Source organism: Phacochoerus africanus, chromosome 12 (genome assembly GCF_016906955.1).
Source record: "Phacochoerus africanus isolate WHEZ1 chromosome 12, ROS_Pafr_v1, whole genome shotgun sequence".
Taxonomy (NCBI): domain Eukaryota; kingdom Metazoa; phylum Chordata; class Mammalia; order Artiodactyla; family Suidae; genus Phacochoerus; species Phacochoerus africanus.
The window spans coordinates 37,926,024-37,946,400 of NC_062555.1; the positions used below are offsets into that span (position 1 = coordinate 37,926,024).

A 20,377-nucleotide genomic window follows, 5' to 3' on the forward strand; every position below is an offset into this window, starting at 1 on the left:
CATTTATAAATAACTGAGCTTTAAAGATACAAGGGTTGAGAAAGGAGCTATTTAGGAGATGGTTTTTAAGCACAGTCTAGAAGAATAAATAGATTTTTAACAGGAAGACAGCTTTTAGTATAGTGAGAAAAAGAAGAATATTCCAACTGGAGATAACAGCTCATGAGAAAAAGCATGGTATGGACAGGTAATACACACAGTGACATATGACAAACTGTTCATAGCTTGGTTTGGAGGAAATATGGAGGAGATGATAAGCTAAGATACTCATCCTTAACCCTGTGTCTAGACTTGATTCAATAAGGGTGGGTGAATCACTGTAACTTTTTTAAATTGAGGAATATTATTCTAGAAACAAAATGAAAAATAAAAGGAAAATGCTGTAAGCAGAGGGGGCAATTAAAGATGCTACTGCAATAGCTCAGGCGAAAAAAATAAGATAAATTGAACCACAAAGGGAAGACAAATAGCAGAGAGAAAATACCATGTAACCCGAATGACCAAGAAGGTAATGAGGACATGAACAGAGAGAAGGAAAGAGGAGAAACAGCAAGTCAGATAAGCAAAGGGGATTTGTTTTGGACAAGGCACAGAATTCCAGGAACACACAATCTAACAGATTAGACAAGATCTGTAACAGATACATAAACATATATAAATGCCTATGCGGGTGTGGACAAGCGAGTACATATGAGCATGCATGCCAATGAGACATGAGCCAAACAATAACAGGTGCTATCAGCAACAGAAATAAGAGATAAGAGTTTTTTTCACTACATATCAAATTCTTACTCCTTAAATTTTTAAATGTACTAAACTTTAACTAAAAATTACCACTTACCTGTACTTCTCTGACAACCTGCAAACAATCAGGCAAGGAGAAGCCAATAGGTAGACCAACTTTAGCTGGTGTTTTGAATTTGTCTCCTATCTTAAATGGGACATCATCAAGGTAACTGAAAGTCCCTACAATCAAAAATAAAGTAGAAAATATCAGCAAAGAACTTATCATTTGTTTTGGTATAATCTTATGTCTAGGATATAACATTAATTTACGCTACCCTAAGGCTAGAAGTTATAGAGTTTCTTCTCTGACGCTTACCTTCTCCTGACCCTAGATCTCTAAGGAGGAACTCCTACTTGCACCTATTTCATCTTAATTATTAGTATTACATTATACTTAGTATAAAAGCCAAAGTACTCATAGCAGTCTAAAAGGCGACCCCAACACCCATTATTTCTCTTGCCCTGAACTCCTGACTCAATGCACCAGGTCAACCATGACACAGTCAAACCTATCTCAAAAATTCTGCACTAAGGAGTTCCTGCTATGGCTCAGCGGAAATGAATCTGACTAGGATCCATGAGGACACAGATTTGATCCCTAGCCTCGCTCAGTGGGTTAAGGATCCGGTGGCAGATGCGGCTTGGATCTGATGGTGTTGTGTGGCTGTGGCATGAGCTGCAGCTGCAACTCCGATTTGACCCCAAGCCTGGGAACTTCCATATGCTGCAGGTGCAGCCCTAAAAAGACAAAAAAAAAAAAAAAAAACTGCACTCCTCTATTTGGAACATTCTTTCCTCAGATATTCATGACTTATTCCCCCGCCTCCTTCAAGTCTTTGCTCAAATGTCACTTTCTAAGTGAGGCTTATTCTAACCACCCTATTTAAAATTACTACCACACCCTCACTGCAGTAATTCCACATTACTGTCTATCTTTTCTCCATAGCACTTATTACCTTTTAACATATTATATAATTTGCTTTTTAATTATATTTATTGACTGTCTTGCCCAATGAAATCTAAGCTCCTGGTAGGCAAGTATTTAAGTCTATTTTACTTGCTGATTTAGTCTCAAAACCTACAGCACTACCTGGCACATAAGAGGCACTTACTATATACAGCTGAATTGATGACAGAATCTCCACAAAATAATCTCCTTGATTAGGATTTCTCTACTTGAGTAAGGATTTTTTTTTTTTTTTTTTTGTCTTTTTGCCATTTCTTGGGCCGCTCCAGCGGCATATGGAGGTTCCCAGGCTAGGGGTCGAATCGGAGCTATAGCCGCCGGCCTACACCAGAGCCACAGCAACGCAAGATCCGAGCCGCGTCTGCAACCTACACCACAGCTCACGGCAACGCCGGATCGTTAACCCACTGAGCAAGGTCAGGGATCGAACCCGCAACCTCATGGTTCCTAGTCGGATTCGTTAACCACTGCGCCACGACGGGAACTCCAGGATTATTTTTTAATTAATACATAGGATTACTCTGGGTTGTGTGTGTGTGTGTGTGTGTGTGTGTGTGTGTGTGTGTGTGTGTGTGTGTGTGTGTGTGTGTCTTTTAGGCCTGCACCCACAGCATATGGAGGTTCCCAGGCTAGGGGTCCATTCGGAGCTGTAGCTGCCAGCCTGCATCACAGTCACAGCAACTGAGGATCTGAGCCGCCTCTGTGACCTACACCACAGCTCATGGCAACGCCAGATTCTTAATCCACTGAGCGAGGCCAGGGCTCGAACCCGTGTCCTCATCGATGCTAGTCGGGTTTGTTAATCGCTGAGCCACGACAGGAACTCCTAGATTTGTTTTTAAGACTATATTCTGGAGAGAAATATTTAAGAAGCACAGCACTTATGAAAAAAGGAAAACCAGACAAGACCATGGGAATCAGAACAGGATTATCAGGAAACACAAGCCATACACAACTGAACTGCTTTAACTCTCTAAAAGTTCTCTGCCCATCACAGATGAGTAATAATACATAACACATAAAGGTCAAGACTATCATTGATCCATAGGATCGGACAAAATGAGAGTGGCTCCTGTATATGATTCTCACTAGGTATATATTCCAAACTAAGATTATGATTTCTTTTCTGGACCAGGTTTGGGGCTAACTTACTGACAGAAGCATCAGGGATAAGGAAATATAGCTGATTAAAATAAATTTTGCTTTTTGCAGATTAGCAACTAGTAAAACAAGGTTTGTTTCTAGGCTTCACACTAGTATATTTTCTTGAGCACAGGGACCGAGTAAGACAGTTACACCTCTTCCAGGAGAGAATGCTCTTCTAAAAACTCTATAGATTTCAAGAGTTACCAAGCTCAAGATACATTCATAATCTTGTCATCTTTCCCATCTTCCAAGGTAGATACTGTTCTGATATACCTGAAACCCTCCCACAAGAAGAAGGCCCCTGCTCCCACCCTTGAAGGAGAGGTCGTTCTTTCCCATATATCTTCTAGCTAGAATTAAAACATTTTAACCATCTCTCACTCACCAAATTAAATCCACAACTGTGTTCAATATAATAATTCTTCTGGTGCATAACCATAATTATTAACACTCTAGGAAAGTTTCCAATTGATCAATACCTTTATAAACGCTATTTCTTAGCTGGCGATGCCTGTCACATTCGCACCCTTATTCACTTGATTAATTATGCCTCATCCTTTAAGAATCGACTTAAGAACAACTCCCTTCTCAATCTCAGAACACCTGTTCATACCATCACCTCAGGTCTTATCACTCTGATTTATATTTATTTTCTTATACTCCACCTAGAGACTCTGATCAAGAATTTAAGTGTCCCTTAAGCTCAGTATAATGTCTGGCAGATGAGATATGCTCAATGAGAATAAATAAAAAAGACATGGTCTTATACTTGTATTTAACTCTCACACACCAACTCATATTCAATTAATATTTATTAAAATTCAAAATGATTTACCTAAACTGGCAAAGCTAGTCATGAAACTGTTTTAACAGAGTACTCATGCAAGACAAGCATATTTCTTTTTTGTTTTGTTTTGTTTTGTATTTTTTTAAGGCCACACCCACAGCATATGGAGGTCCAATCAAAGCTGTAGCCGCCGGCCTACACCACAGCCACAGCAACGTGGGATCCAAGCCACATCTGCAACCTATACCACAGCTCACAGCAATGCCAGATCCTTAACCCACTGAGCAAGGCCAGGGATCGAACCTGCAACCTCATCGTTCCTAGTCGGATTCGTTAACCACTGCGCCACGATGGGAACTCCAAGATAAACATATTTCTAAGGTTTGGGACAAAGTCACAAAAATGTAACAGGTGCCCCCCCCCAAAAAAAAAGTATCAGGTGCCATCACAGCTTGCCAACAAAACTAAGAGTTGGTTGCAACACTAAAACCTTCTGCCATTTATAAAATGCTTTATATTGTAGAGATTAAAAGTAAAGCTCTTTTAATTTTAGAGAATTTTTATGTCTAAAAACAAGTGCTCAGATGTTGTCAAAAGTTAGACTCTAACTTTAGTGCCCTAATTAAAAAAAAAAAAAAAAAAGCTCAAACTAGCAGCTTTTTGTTTTACCCCCACTTTTTAGGGCCACACCCACCACATATGGAGGTTCCCAGGCTAGGGGGCAAATCAGAGCTATAGCTGCCAGCCTACACCACAGCCACAGCAACGTGGGATCTGAGCCGCCTTTATCATCTACACCATAGCTCATAGCAACGACAGATCCCCAACCCACTGAACAAGGCCAGGGATCAAACCCGCATCCTCATAGATACTAGTTGGATTCATTTCCGAGGCACCACAAAGGGAACTCCCTCAAACTGGTGTTTTCTAAGAAGCACTAGAATGTTTACGGTCAAGTTAATAACCACCAAATTAAATCTTTTAAGAAAATTTTAAGTATACATTTAAAGGGGGTTAACTATATGACATACATATATTAGAAAAAAATCCTATTTATAATAATACATGCATATATGACATATAAATATACAAAAACCTACCCACATTAATACTACCAAAATTTTCTTAAATGAACAGTTCTATTATAAATTGGTAATGGGGAGCTGCGGGGGAAAACTAAAAAAAGTACTATACTTAAGCTCTCTGAGCTAAATGATAGTATCTTTCACAAAAGGTATTGTTTCCTTGCCTACCTTTCAGTTAGGAACTATGACAGTAAGGACTTATATTCTATAAAATGAAACTAGGCCCTGGCTTAGGCCAGATCAAGGAAAACACCTTTAAACAACAGACATTTCCCTTCATTAGCACCAATTACAGGTAACTGCTTTAAAAAGCAGTTCTTCATTTCGCCAACAAAGCCAATGCCAAGGTGATTTAGCACACTCCCTGACCTTCAGCCACCCCACCATTAAACTTTGTTAATAGGGAATAAGTAAACAGTTTTGTGATTACTGGGAGGAGGGGGTGGACTAAAGGGCAAAAAATTTTTGCATTTAAGAGAAAGCAAAAACAAAAAAAGCAACTTTTTGAATAAAGGACAGAGAGTACCATAGTACAATGAATATGCTGCTGTGAGGATTACAAAGATTTCTGCAAATATGACCAATCATACCAGAGGAACTATCTGTTTTTATCCAATATAACAGAATATCTACTTAAAGACACCAATTTCTATTGTTTCTCAATACATTTCATAAATAGAGTCAATAAAAACTCAACCACCTGGCCCAGAGAATTAAACATTGTGGCTAATAATTTTCTAACCTCCAAATAGCTATATTTTTTTATTACATGTAATATATACATACATTGCTTTTTAGGGCTGCACTCACAGCATATGGAAGTTCTCAGGCTAGGGGTCAAATTGGAGCTACAGTTGCTAGCCTATACCACAGCCACAGGGGAGGGATCTGAGCCGCGTCTGCGACCTACACCACAGCTCCCACACCACGATAGCAGATCCCTGACCCACTGTGCAAGGCCAGAGATCAAACCCACATGCTCATGGATGCTAGTCAGATTCATTTCCACTGCACCACAATGGGAACTCCCTCCAAATACCTTTTAGTTTCAGTCCTTATCACTGAAAATTTTTCTAAGATGTCTGAGCCCATTTTCCTAAGTTCCAATTAGAAAAAGAAAGTACGCGGATCTCTAGTAACTGTATCTGTCACAGTTTCTTGAAATCATATTTTGCCTATCTCTTGGCAGTATATACTGTAGTGGAAGGGACTGGGCTGAATGTGTATATGATTCAGGATAAACTCTGGGAAGGTTTCATTCTGTCTTCTTTCTTTCTAAATTGCTGTTATGTTCATGATCTTATGACCTGTTTTTTTGAAAAAAGGTAATTCCGTGTGACGGGAGAAATTCCTAATACAAGTAGCAACTGGATTATGCTTAATTCAGATTTTACTATGAATTAAAATTGAGGTTTTTGGAGTTCCCATTGTGGCTCAGTGGTTAACAAACCCGACTAGCATCCATGAGGACTTGGGGTTCGATCTCTGGCCTCGATCAGTGGGTTAAGAATCCAGCGTTGCCGTGAGCTGTGGTGTAGGTTGCATATGCGGACTGGATCTGGCGTTGCTGTGGCTGTGGTGCAGGCCAGCAGCTACAGTTCCGAATGGACCCCTAGCCTGGGAACCTCCATATGCCACAGGTACAGCACTAAAAAGACTAAAAAAAAAGAGAAGTTTTTGAAAATGAAGAATAGAACATATCGATTTAAAACTAAGTGAAAAACTGCAATTCTGACTGAGTATCATTACCTTAAAGCTAGAAGTAAGGTAAGACTGGCAAAATTAGGATCAATAAATGGACACATACAATTATACAGATATCACTACAGGATATGAAGTATGGCATTAAATAAAAAATAAAACATACAAAAAAGCAAGAAAATGTGTGATTCATTATCAAGAGAGAAGGAACTGGTCATCAGATCCAAATGCAGGGATAGCCAAGATATTGGAATTATCAAAAAAGTTTAGGAGTTCCCGTCGTGGCGCAGTGGTTAACGAATCCGACTAGGAACCATGAGGTTGAAGGTTCAGTCCCTGCCCTTGCTCAGGGGGTTAACGATCCGGCATTGCCGTGAGCTGTGGTGTAGGTTGCAGACGTGGCTCAGTTCCCGCGTTGCTGTGGCTCTGGCGTAGGCCGGTGGCTACAGCTCCGATTCGACCCCTAGCCTGGGAACCTCCATATGCCGAGGGAACGGCCCAAGAAATAGCAAAAAAAAAAAAAAAAAAGTTTAAAGTAACTATAATAAATATGTTAAAAGACCTAATGGAAAAGGTGAACATGTGTGAACAGATGAGCAACTCCAACACAGATGGAAATAGAGACAAATGGAAATGAAAAATGCCTTATCAGAGAAAAATGTTTTTGATAGTTCATAAGCCAGGCTATGCTAGTCAGAAGACACTGAGAAAAGAATCGAATAATTTGAAATTAGTTCAAAAGAAATTAAAAGAATTGAAACACAAAGGGAAAAAAATGTAACAGAGCCTTGAGAGAGATCTGGGACAATATCAAACAGCCTAATGCATATGTAATTAGAGTCTCAAAAAGATAAAAGAGAGATGGGGCAAAGGAAATGTAAGAAAAGATAATGGCTGCAAATTTTTCAAAAGTGGCAGAAAACATCAACCCACAGATTCAACAAGTTTAGTTAACTCCAAGCAGGATAAATATACAAAATCACACCAAGGCATATCATTGTCAAAACATTGCAAACAGGAGTTCTCTTGTGGCTCAACAAGTTAAGGATCCAGCATTGTTAGTGCAATGGCTCAGGTCACGTCTATGGCATGAGTCTGATCCCTGGCCCAGGAACTTCCAAATGTCAAGGGTGTGGCCAAAAATAAAATATCTTTTCCTATCACTCAGCAGAAAAAGCACTTCAATATCTTAGTAGAAACTGAAAAGTATTTTGGAGTTCCTATCGACTAGGATCCATGAGTATGTGGGTTCAATCCCTGGCCTAGCTGTTTGGGGAGCCCGAGCTGCTGTGGCTATGGCATAGGCTGGCAGCTGTAGCTCTGATTCAATCCCTAGCCTGGGAACTTCCATATGCCAGAGGTGAGGTCCTAAAAAAAAAAAGAAGAAGAAGAAAATACTAGACAACTTATGGGGTGGGAGAAAATAGTTTCAAACGATGCAACAGACAAGGGCTTAACCTCTAGAATATACGAGCAACTTATACAACTCAACACCAAAAAGCCAACCACCTAATGGAAAAATGGGCAAAAAACCTGAATAGACTGTTCTCCAATCAAGATATACAGGTGGCCAACAAGCACATGAAAAAATGCTCAACATCCCTGATTATTAGAGAAATGCAAATCAAAACTACCATGAGATACCACCTCACACCAGTCAGAATGGCCATCCTTAAGAAGTCCACAAATAACAAGTGCTGGAGGGGTTGTGGAAAAAAGGGAAACCCTCCTGCACTGTTGGTGGGAATGTAAGCTGGTACAGACACTATGGAGAACAGTATGGAGGTACTGTAGAAATCTATACACAGAACTGCCACATGACCCAGCAGTCCCACTCTCAGGCATATATCTAGACAAAACTTTCCTTGAAAAAGACACATGCACCTGTTCATTGCAGCTCTATTCACAATGGCCAAGACAAGGAAACAACCCAAATGTCCATTGACAGAAGACATTTAGGAAGATGGGGAACACTACTCATCCATAAAAAAGAACAACATAATGCCATTTGCACCAATATAGATGGAACTAGAGACTCTCAAACTGAGTGAAATAAGTAAGAAAGACAAATACCCTATATCACTTATAACTGGAATCTAATATACAGCACAAATGAACATTTCCACAGAAAAGAAAATCATAGACTTGTGGCTGCCGGGGGCGGGGGGGGGGGAGGGATGGGGAGCTTGGGGTTAACAGATTCAAACTATTGCTCTTGGAACGGATTTACAATGAGATCCTGCTGTGTAGCATTGAGAACTATGTCTAGATATTTACATCGAAACACAACAATGGGAAGAAAAAGTATGTATACATGTATGTGTAACTTGGCCCCCATGCAGTACAGTGGGAAAAAAATAAATTAAAAAAAAAAAAAAGAGTTCCCCTCGTGGCGCAGTGGTTAACGAATCCAACTAGGAACCATGAGGTTGCGGGTTCGGTCCCTGCCCTTGCTCAGTGGGTTAACGATCCGGTGTTGCCGTGAGCTGTGGTGTAGGATGCAGACGCAGCTCGGATCCCGAGTTGCTGTGGCTCTGGCGTAGGTCGGTGGCTGCAGCTCCGATTCAACCCCTAGCCCGGGAACCTCCATATGCCGCGGGAGCGGCCCAAGAAATAGCAAAAAGACAAAAAAAAAAAAATTTTTAAATTAAAAAAAAAGAAAATACTTCCAGACAATTTTTTTCTTAGATGAAATAAATGGAAAATGAGTTAAAAATTAAAAAGGATTAAGATTTTTGAGTTAAAAATTAAAGAGGACTGATATTCATTAAACTGTGGCAAAGGTTTGCAATTTAAACATAAGGACAATATTTGTAAAGGTCCTTGAGAAGTAACTGTTTATATCTCTTACTCTCTTATTTAGAGGAATGTGGTTCTTTTTTTTTTGGGGGGGGGGGTCTTTTTAGGGCTGCACCCTCAGCATATGGAGGTTCCCAGGCTAGGGGTCAAATCAGAGCTACAGCTGCGAGCCTACACCACAGCTCACAGCAATGCTGGAATCTTCACCCACTGAGTGAGGCCAGGGATTGAACCTGCATCCTCATGGATCCTAGTGATATTTGTTTCCACTGAGATACGACAGAAATTCGGGGTATGTGGGGTTTTTTTGGTTTGTTTTTGCTTTTTATGGCCGCACGTGTGGCATATGGAGGTTCCCAGGCTAGGGGTGGAATCAGAGCTACAACTGCTGGCCTACACCACAGCCACAGCAACACAGGATCCGATTTGCATCTGCGACCCACACCACAGCTCACGGCAACACCAGATCCTTAACCCACTGATCGAGGCCAGGGATCGAACCCAAAACCTCATGGTTCCTAGTCAGATCCATTTCTGCTGCACCACAATGGAAACTCCAGGTATGTGGTTCTTAATGTCAGTGGAAGAAGTTCAATCTCAGTTGAAAAGAATGAACTTGAGCAAAAATAAAGTACTAGTCATAAGACAACACAGCACAAGATCTAGTCAGCCCAAATATTTACACAAAAAATTCAAAAAAAAATTCATATCCAGTCATGAGAGCAGTTATCTCCTTGTCAATACCCCAAATGCTCTAGAAGAATTACAAACACACACATTCTCCAACCCACAAAGGACCAGTCAGATAATACCTAACTTAGGGGGAACAAACCCAAAGGCTCATAAACCAAAATGTGCCTATCAGATACTCCCCTGACCGAAAGATACAAAAACTTTAGCTTTATGATGCTAGTAACTTAAGCTCAAAGATCAAGTAGCAAGCAGCACCCTAAGTGGGATAGCCATTTTTGGCTCTGTGCACCCTATGCAAACAGGCCACGAAAGCAAGTCTATAAAAAGAAGAATAAAAATGGAGCACATCTGCAGAGAAAAGCAGTGAGAGATGGAGGAAATAGTAGACTTAGTTTCCTGGCTTTCTAATTTCAGCCTTCTAAGGCCAGGCTGAATTTGATTTCCTGCACTCTGATGCCTAATGGATTGCCTATTAAATATTCCCCACCTATTCCCATTAAGTTCTATTCCTTAAACTACATGATATCTAAAAATAAGATTTTTATTTTAAAAAACCAACTAAAGCCACTAAAATTCAAATAGGAGCTCAACAGATTAAAGCAGAAGATGTCAAAGAGAGAAAGAGAAAATCTTTTTCTCAAATTTTACTCAGGCAGAATGTTTCATTTAAACAATAAAATTTTGGCTAAGATTGTAAAGAGATTGAGGAAGTCCTAAAAAAAATAAGTCTTTACTGATTAGGTAACTTCAGAGTTATAATCTTCTCTGTGGATTGTCTAGCTGGAAGACATAAGTTGAGGTCCAATTTATTTTCACTCCAATTAAAAAGGAGTTTCCAAAGAGTCAAGATAGAAAACCTAACTTTTGAAGTAAGATTTTAAATTAAAATTTTTCAATTTTGCCATTTTTTCTCCCTAGGTCTTTCTTCTTCCCTTGGCTCTGCCCTCTCTCTTCCCTTGAAAAAGTGCTCCAGAGACAACTATAGATCTGCCTCTCTGTATCATTTGAACACTCTGAAAGAGCCTGTAATAATACTTAAACAACGGAGACAGCTCACATGGAAGATCTGACCCATGAGCCATTATACAGAATGCAAACTCTGGAGTTGGAATGATTTAACTCCAAAAGGATTTAACAAACATATGCAAGCAATATATGTATTTGCACATGAGCAGTTCAAAACACTAAAGCTGTTGTACAGAATATACAAGCAAGTTAAAAACCACAGTAACTGCTACATCACCCTGCCTCAGTTGATATTATCAAGCAACCATTTGTAGATCAGAAGAGCACAATGACACATGGTGCCCTATGGTCTAGCAAATCATTTTTAGAATGACATGATTTTTTTAAAAGGAAGATTAATTTTAAAACCTCTTTTAAAGTATGTGTTGTCTGGATAATTCTCATGTTTAATTCTTCTCTTCCACTATATGAAAAAAGGGTCTAATTTTAACTTCTTCAGCACCTCCATTCCTCCCAAATGCAGACAATAAAGTTTATTAATGTATTCTATTTTGGAACATCATATCTTAGAAAAAGATAATAGACTACTAGTTTCAAATGCAAAATTGTGATTACTACTGATACTTCCATAATATACTGATCTGCTAATCATGTCTTATTTGTAGTAAATTACTTCCTTTTATGGGAGGAAAATACCTAAACCATTATAAAATGTTAATTAAAGGCTTAGAATTTTTCACACCTGAGATGGAGAAGAGATGGACCAGGGAATAAGAAAGGAAATAGCAACACTTCAAAATACTGTGGAACAACAACAGAAACAGGCAAGCTCCCTATCCATATATGGTAGATTCTTTTCCTTTTTTTTTTTTTTGCTTTTTAGGGCCGCACCCACAGCATATGGAAGTGTCCAGGCTAGGGGTGGAATTGGAGCTGCAGCTGCCAGCCACAGCCACAGCCGTGACCCGAGCCATGACTGCAACCTACACCACAGCTTCACTGGATATCTAACCCACTGAGCAAGGCCAGGGATTGAACCCGCATCCTCATGCTTACCAGTTGGGTTCGGTACACTGAGACCCAAAGGAGTACCCCCCACCCCCAGCTCCGTTTTTCTTTAATTCAGCTTCGGCAACCTACTGCCCTGGGCTGGGGATCAAACCTTCGATGCCCCAGAGATAATACTAGATCCTTAACCTGCTACACCACAGCAAGAACTCCCCAGTAGTGTGAAGTTCAATAAACACCAAGATAGTTTAACTATCCATTTGAAAGAATACTTCATTAAAGTTACGTGAAATCCTATCCAATGTATATGCCGCACTGTTGTACAACTTTATTTTTCTCAAGTGGCTCATTTAAATAAACAAAGAGGGGAGTTCCCGTTGTGACACAGTGGAAACGAATTCGACTAGGAACCATGAGGTTGCAGGTTCAATCCCTGGCCTTGCTCAGTGGGTTAAGGACCCGGAGTTGCAGTGAGATGCGGCTCAGATCATGAGGAGTTCCCATCGTGGCTCAGCAGTTAACAAACCCGACTAGCATCCATGAGGACGCGGGTTCAATCTCTGGCCTTGCTCAGTGGGTTAAGGATCCAGCACTGCCATGAGCTATGGTGCAGGTCAAAGATGTGGCTCAGATCCAGCACTGCTGTGGCTCTGGCATAGGCTGGCAGCTCCAGCTCCAATTGGACCCCTAGCCTGGGAACCTCCATATGCTGCAGGTACAGCCCTAAAAAGGCAAAAAAAAAAAAAGCAAACAAACAAAAAAACCTTAAACCATGATATCTAACAGTTCACTTACCATGAAAATCTGCACCCAACTTCTTAGAAGCCATTTAGAACCTGAAAAATAAAGAAATATTTCTTAAGCACATTATGCCTTGAGAGGATATAAGCAAAGCATTATAACAAAATTGGGAGTTCCCGCTGTGGCGCAGCAGCAACAAACCGGACTAGGAACCATGAGGTTTCAGGTTTGATCCCCGGACTCGCTCAGTGGTTAAGGATCCAGCATTGCTGTGAGCTGTGGTGTAGGTCACAGATGCAGCTCAGACTCAAGCTGCTGTGGTATAGGCTATCAGCTGCAGCTCTGATTCCACCCCTAGCCTGGGAACCTCCATATGCCACAGCTGCAGCCCTAAAAAGACAGAAGAAAAAAAAAAGAAAATTGAGACCACATACCCTCAAACTCCTCAGTCCCAAAGTCTCAAAAAAGAGAGCATAAAGGGGGAGAAACCGTTTTTCTAGAGAAAAACAAAATATCTGAAATCTGCATGTTCTGAAAAAAATTATTAAAACAGCAAACTAGCCACTGACTTATTTAACATGCAACCCGTCAAAAGAAAAAACACATTAAACACTTATCTTCCTGATATAAGCGACAAATACGTCATTACTGGATTTTTTAAATGCCCCATTTTACTCAGTTAAATAAGTAAATAAACATAAATACACACCTTTAACTGACAACTATAATAAGACTGAAATTTCTGAAGTAGGGAATCAATGACATACAACCTTTTGCACTGCTTTAATTTTGTATAAAAATTCCAAAAAAAAAAAAAGGAGGGAAAACACATAAAACCACACATCTAGCTTAGTATCATCACACTTTGCCCCTATATAAGCAGGAACAAAGTCCTCTTCTTGCACAAATAATCTGAGCTCTTCAACCTAAAAGTTTATTTCCCTTGATACACTGTTTCTATCTTTAACTTTCCTAAGACACAAGCATAATGAATTTTCGACGTGTATATTAGCCTGTATTACCTAAAATACAACGCAAAGCATACTCAAAATGATATATAGGCACATATCTCAATTTTATTTGTACTTTGGGGGGTGGGGGGATGTGCCTAGGCTGTGGGATGGAAATCCTGTGAAATCAGATTGTTATGATCATTATACAACTACAGATGTGATAAATTCATTTGAGTAATAAAAAAATGGAAAAAAAATTTATTTGTACTTCACTTTACTATGCAAATTGAAGGAATGCTCAATCTCACGCTGAGCAAATCTAAGGCCCAAGATGCCATTCTGCCAATAGCATTTGCTCACTTTGCCCTAAAAAAGACAAAAAAAAAAAAAAAAAGAACAGGTTCCTGGGCCAGGGATTGAATCCACACCACAGTGGTAACCAGAACCTCAGCAATGATAATGCTGGATCCTTAACCTGGTGAGCCACCTGGGAATTCCAACACTATTTTTCCTTTACTATTACACACTGAATAGACTATGGTATAGTGTAAACACAACTTTAACATGCACTGAGGAGTTCCCATTGTGGCTCAGCGGGTTAAGAACACAACTAGTATCCATGAGGATACAGGTTCAATCCCTGGCCTCGCTACCTCAGTGGGTTAAGGATCCAGCGTTGCCATGAGCTGTGGTGTAGTTTGTAGATGCAGCTCAGATCTCTGGCCGTGGCGTAAGCCGGCACCTGTAACTACAATTAGACCCCTACCCTACAAACCTCCACATGCCGAGAGTGAGGCCCTAAAAAGCAAAAAAAAAAAAAAAAAAAAAAGAAAAAGGAAAAAAAAAAGGAGTTCCCGCCGTGGCGCAGTGGTTAACAAATCCGACTAGGAACCATGAGGTTGCGGGTTCGGTCCCTGCTCTTGCTCAGTGGGTTAACAATCCAGCAAAGTGAGCTGTGGTGCAGGTTGCAGACGCGGCTCGGATCCTGCATTGCTGTGGCTCTGGTGTAGGGCAGCGACTACAGCTCCAATTCGACCCCTAGCCTGGGAACCTCCATATGCCGTGGGAGCGGCCCAAGAAATGGCAAAAAGACAAAAAAAAAGACACACAAAAAAATGCACTAAGCAACCAAAAAAACTTGTGTGACTTGCTTTATTGGGACATTCATTTTATTTCATTGGGTCTGGAACTGAACCCACAATATCTTCAAGGTATGCTGGTATTTTCCACTGAAAGTTTTTTTAAGGAAGGCGAGTTTATTGTCCCTATCAAGTGGAAATTATTCAAAACAAATCTGTACAGGATTTTAATAAACTGACAAGCTGATTATAAAATTAACATGGAAAGACAAAGGAAAGAGAATAACCAAAACCCTGAAAGCGAAAAGTTGGAGAACTTACCACCTAACTTCAAGACTTAACTATTTAGTTACAGTAATTAAGACAGTATGGAAATAGCATAAGGACATCACACAGACAAAAAGAACAGAGTACAGAAATAGACCCATATGCATATTTTGTCAACTCATTTTCAACAAAGGTGCAAAGGCAATTCAAAGGGGAAAGGAAAATCGTTTCAATAAATGGTACCAGACATTCATATGCAAAAAATACCTAAATCTCAGGCCATACCTTGCACCGTACATAAAAATTAACTCAGGGGGATGAGAGATTATGGCTAAGAGATACAGGATTTCTTTTCAAGATGATGAAAATGTTCTAAATGTGACTGTGGTGATGATGATTGTATGACAGTGACTGCATAACTCTCTCATCATTTTAAATGGATGGATTCTATGTGATACAATGATACACCCCAACAACATGGATGAATCTCAAACAAAACAGGAGTGGAATTAAATTTCTTCTTTTTTTTTTTTTTTTGGTCTTTATTGAGTCACACCTGTGGTATACATAAGTTCCCAGGCTCAGCGTCAAATCAGACCACAGCACACCACAGCCACAGCAACCCCAGATCTGAGTCACAGCTTGCAACCTACAGTGCAGCTTGAGGCAACATCTTAACCCACTTAGTGAGGCCAGGGATCGAACCTGCATACTCATGGATACTAGTCGAGTTCTTAACCAGAGGAATTCCTGAAATTTCTTTTTAAAATGTCAAAATTCAGGAGCTCCCTGGTGGCCTAGAGGCTAAAGGTTCAGCACTGTCATTACTATGGCTTGTGTTTGATCCCTATCCCAGAAACTTCTGCATGCACAGCCAAAAAAATTAAATGCCAAAACTCAGGAGTTCCCCCTGTGGTATAGTGAGTCAATGATCCCGCTTGTCTCCACCATGCAGCTGGTTCATTCCTTACACAGCACAGCAGGTTAAGTATTCGGCATTGCCACAGCTGTGGTGTAGGTGGCAAATTCAGCTCAGATTCGATCCCTGGCCTAGGAATTTCCACATGCTGCAGATGTGGCCAAAACAGCATAAATAAATAATAAATAAATAAATAAATAAATAAATAAATAAATAAAAATAAATAATTAAAATAAATAAAATGCCAAAACTCAAAATAACAAACTACAGGGCTGTACCAAATTCTAGTAGTTTGCTTTCTGCCTGAGGGTAAAGGTTTTCTACAGTAATATATATATTTTTTTGTTGTGCTTTATTTTAGGCCTGTACCTGCAGCATATGGAAGTTCCTGGGCTAGGGGTCAAACGGGAGCTGCAGTTACCAGCCTATGCCACAGTCACGGCAATGCTGGATCCAAGCCACATCTGCGACCTACATCGCACCTTGAGGAAATGCCCCATCTTTAACCCACTAAGTGAGGCACGGTCAAAACCCGTATCCTCACAACCCTATGTTTCTTAACAACCTGTTTGCTTCCCAACCAAAGGGAACTCAAGTATGGTTTCTAACAATGGATTTCTTACAAATTAAAAAACGAAATAAGAAAAAAAATTAAGTGCAAATAAATCAGTTTATCTCTCAGCTGAAATTCCTTTAAACAGAAAGAATGAAACACGAGTTGAAAAATACAAATTCAGGGTTGTTCCCGCCGTAGCACAGTGGATTAAAAATCCAACTGCAATGGCTCAGGTCACTGCAGAGGCATGGGTTTGACTCCTACCTGCCTGGTAGGTCAGAGCTGCAGCTCAGATTCAATCCCTGGCCCAAGAACTTCCATATGCCATGGCTGTGGCCATTAAAAAAAAAAAATTCAAATAATGTTATTTTAACTTTTTTTTTTTGGTCTTTTTGCCATTTCTTGGGCCACTCTCGTGCCATATGGAGGCTCCCAGGCTAGGGATCTAATTGGAGCCATAGCTACCAGCCTACAACAGAGCCACAGCAACACAGGATCTGAGCTGCGTCTGCAACCTACACCACAGCTCATGGCAATGCCGGATCTTTAACCCACTGACCAAGGCCAGGGATCGAACCCGCAACCTCATGGTTCCTAGTCGGATTCATTAACCACTGAGCCACGAGGGGAACTTCTTAACACTGTCTTTAACTGATTAAAAAAAAAAACCTTCTAAATTTAAGAGACAAAGTGCAAGGCTCACACAGTTTTTTAAATGTCATCACTGTGGCTAGGAAAGTACCAAATTTCTCTATGGAGGAAAAACCATAATTCAAAAAGATATATCCACCCCAATATTCACTGCAGCACTATTCAAAATACCCAACACACAGAAGCAACCTAAATGTCCATCAACAGAAGAATGGATAAAGAAGATGTGGTACATATATACAATGGAATATTACTCAGCCATAAAAAGTGAAATAATGCTATTTGCAGCAACATGGATGGACTCAGAAACTATTATTCTAAGTGAAGTCACTCAAACAGTGAAAGACTTAAAAATGTGGAATCTAAAAAAAGATACAAATGAACCTATTTGCAGAACTAAAAGGGACTCACAGACTTTGAAAATATTATGGTTACCAAAGGGGACTGGTGTAGGGGTGAGAGGGACGGACTGGGGGTTTGGGATTGGCATATGCACAATGCGTTATGTGGAATGATTGGCCAAAAGGGACCTGTTGTGTAGCACATAGGACTCTACCCAGTAGTTTGTGATAATCTAAGTGGGAAAAGAGTTTGAAAGAGAATGAATCTGAAAGTGATTCAACAAACTGAATCACTTTGTTGTAGAGGAGAAATTATCACAACCTTGTAGATTAACTATATTTCAATAACTTTTAAAAAAATGTAGTCACCACGACTAGAAAGTACCAAGTTTCTCTATGGAGTGATGAAAATGTTTTAAAACTGACTGTAGTAATAATGGTTCCGAAACTCTGTGAATATACTGAACACTACTGAATTGTATTCTTAAATGGTTGAACTGCATGATATATGAATTATATCAATAAAGCTATTACCAAAACAAAATTTGGTAAGCTGTGCAAACAAAAGAACAATTATTTAGAGATAGAGGAAGGGAAAGAGAAAGATGAGTGACATTTTTTTCACTTTCATAATGGCTATTACAAGTGAAATAATAATTTCACTCATTGCTAAGAGAAATGTATTCATTAATTTTTATAATCTGAAGGACAATAAATTAACTCCCTTTAATGGGGGAAAACAAAGCATCTACCAAACACAACAAACCACTTCCATTAGCCTATTCCTGATGGTAACTTACCTAAGGTCACTTCAGAGGCACTTGCCTAGCCTATTCTACATCCCAACTTATTTATCTGTTCTACATTGGGCACAAAGTAGGACAGATAATAGTAACAGTAGCAAGAGGCATATATTTGTCTTAATGTCCAGTGACCCCACATTGTAGGTAGTAGTACAGGTGTCCCCACAATAAGGCCCACTAGCCACCAGGTGTCATTTAAGGATAGTTTTATAAGTGTCAACAACAATCATCACGCTATTTCTATCACTCACAGATAGTTACTGGGTACTTAACGCCCATGGACTTAACCAGAACACTGAATAGAAGACAAAGTTTGTGCTCAACCCAATAAAAAGTATTATGGAAGCAGTAAACATTCACAGACTGTAAAAGAAACAAACTATATTTTAAAATTTGTGATAAGAAAAACATCGGTAGGAAATACATTAAAAATATTTAAAGTGGAGTGACTCAACGCTAACGAACCTGACCAGCATTCATGACGACAAGGGTTTGTTCCCTGGCCTCGAAGAGGGGGTTTAAGGATCCGGCATTGCCGTGAGCTGTGGTGTAGGTCACAGATGAGGCTCGGATCCCACATTGCTGTGGCAGTGGCACAGGCCGGCAGCTGCAGCTCTGATTCACCCCCTAGCCTGGGAAACTGCACGTAGTGTGGGTGCGGCCCTAAGAAGACTAAAGACAAAAAGACCAAAAAAAAAATTAAAGTGGCTGCTTCTAGGTCGTAGTACTGGGAATAATTTATAAAAATTTTCGGAGTTCCCGTCGTGGCGCAGTGGTTAACGAATCCGACTAGGAACCATTAGGTTGCGGGTTCGGTCCCTGCCCTTGCTCAGTGGGTTAACGATCTGGTGTCGCCGTGAGCTGTGGTGTAGGTTGCAGACTCGGCTCGGATCCAGCGTTGCTGTGGCTCTGGTGTAGGCCAGTGGCTGCAGCTCCGATTCGACCCCTAGCCTGGGAACCTCCATATGCTGTGGGAGCGGCCCAAAGAAATAGCAAAAAGACCAAAAAAAATAAAAATAAAATAAAAATAAAAATTTTCTATGCCTTCTGAACACTGTAGGGCAAACAAATTAACTTTTTAATTTCTTTAGAGCTTTACTTTAAAAGTTTCAGTTTTCCAGCAAGATGTGGGGATGAAATATTCTGGATGACATTCTACTAGTTAACGGAGATTTGAAATTATCAAGTACATGGATCATCAAATTTCAAAGAACCAAAAAAAACATACTGAAAAGAAACAAACCTTTTTTTGTCCTTTTAGGGCCACACCCACAAGATATGGAGGTTCCCAGGCTAGGGGTCCAAAAGGAGCTGCAGCCACCAGCCTATACCACAACAACACTGGATCCAAGCAGTGTCTGCGACCTAACCACAACTCACAGCAATGCCGGATCCTTAACCCACTGAGTGAGGCCAGGGGCCGAACCTGAGTTCTCATCAATGTTAGGTTCGGTAACCGCTAAGCCATGATGGGAACTCCTAAACTTTTTTATATGTACCAGAAGACATTTCATAGACTCTTACAAGTTTCAGTATCATCATAATGTACATAAACCACAACAATACAGGGAGACTTTTAAAACCAGAAGCAAGATTCTTGGCAGCTTCAATCTTCCCACAGAGGCACAGAAGAGAAATGAGGTTTTTTTAATCTCTGTTGAGAAAGAAGTAGAATCTAAGAATCCAGCACTGAGTGCTGGGAATATGCCCATAGACAGGTACAGGAAATTAGTGTTTTCATCTGTGTTCCTAATATTTACTGATATTGTTGAACATCAGCTCTGAGAAGCAGCAGCTGGTTTTGAGACGTAAATGGCTTGGGAGAGGCTCTGATTTAAGAAATAATTTTCCAAACAAGCTAACATCAGGAATATTTTAAAGAAGTTCCACCAAATTTAAATGGATTCTTGGAGTTTCCTGGTGGCTCAGTGGGTTAAGGATCTAGCATTGTCACTACTGTGGATCAGGTTCTATTCTTGACCCAGGAACTTCTGCATGACCTGAGCATGGCCCCTTAACAGCTTTTTTTTTTAAGCCTCAACAAAAGACAACCCACAGAATGGGAAAAGGCATTTGCAAATCACCTAATAAGGGCCTTGTATCTAGAACATATAAATAACTCTACAACT

At 40.1% G+C, this 20,377-nt stretch overlaps 1 protein-coding gene across 3 annotated transcripts in view; it reads right to left on the bottom strand.

Annotated features, from left to right (window-relative positions):
• The window catches only part of UBAP1 (ubiquitin associated protein 1), a 71,440-nt gene that overhangs the window by 23,069 nt on the left and 27,994 nt on the right, over positions 1-20,377 (bottom strand). For 2 of the 3 annotated variants that reach the window (XM_047754474.1, XM_047754475.1), the window contains exons 2-3: positions 12,734-12,774; positions 842-966 (exon numbers count right to left, since the gene is read on the bottom strand). In XM_047754474.1, coding sequence (XP_047610430.1) covers positions 842-966; positions 12,734-12,767 — 159 coding nt within the window. In that variant the 5' untranslated portion in view covers positions 12,768-12,774. The remainder of the gene's footprint in view (positions 1-841; positions 967-12,733; positions 12,775-20,377) is intronic. The other variant, XM_047754472.1, reaches the window with a different exon arrangement.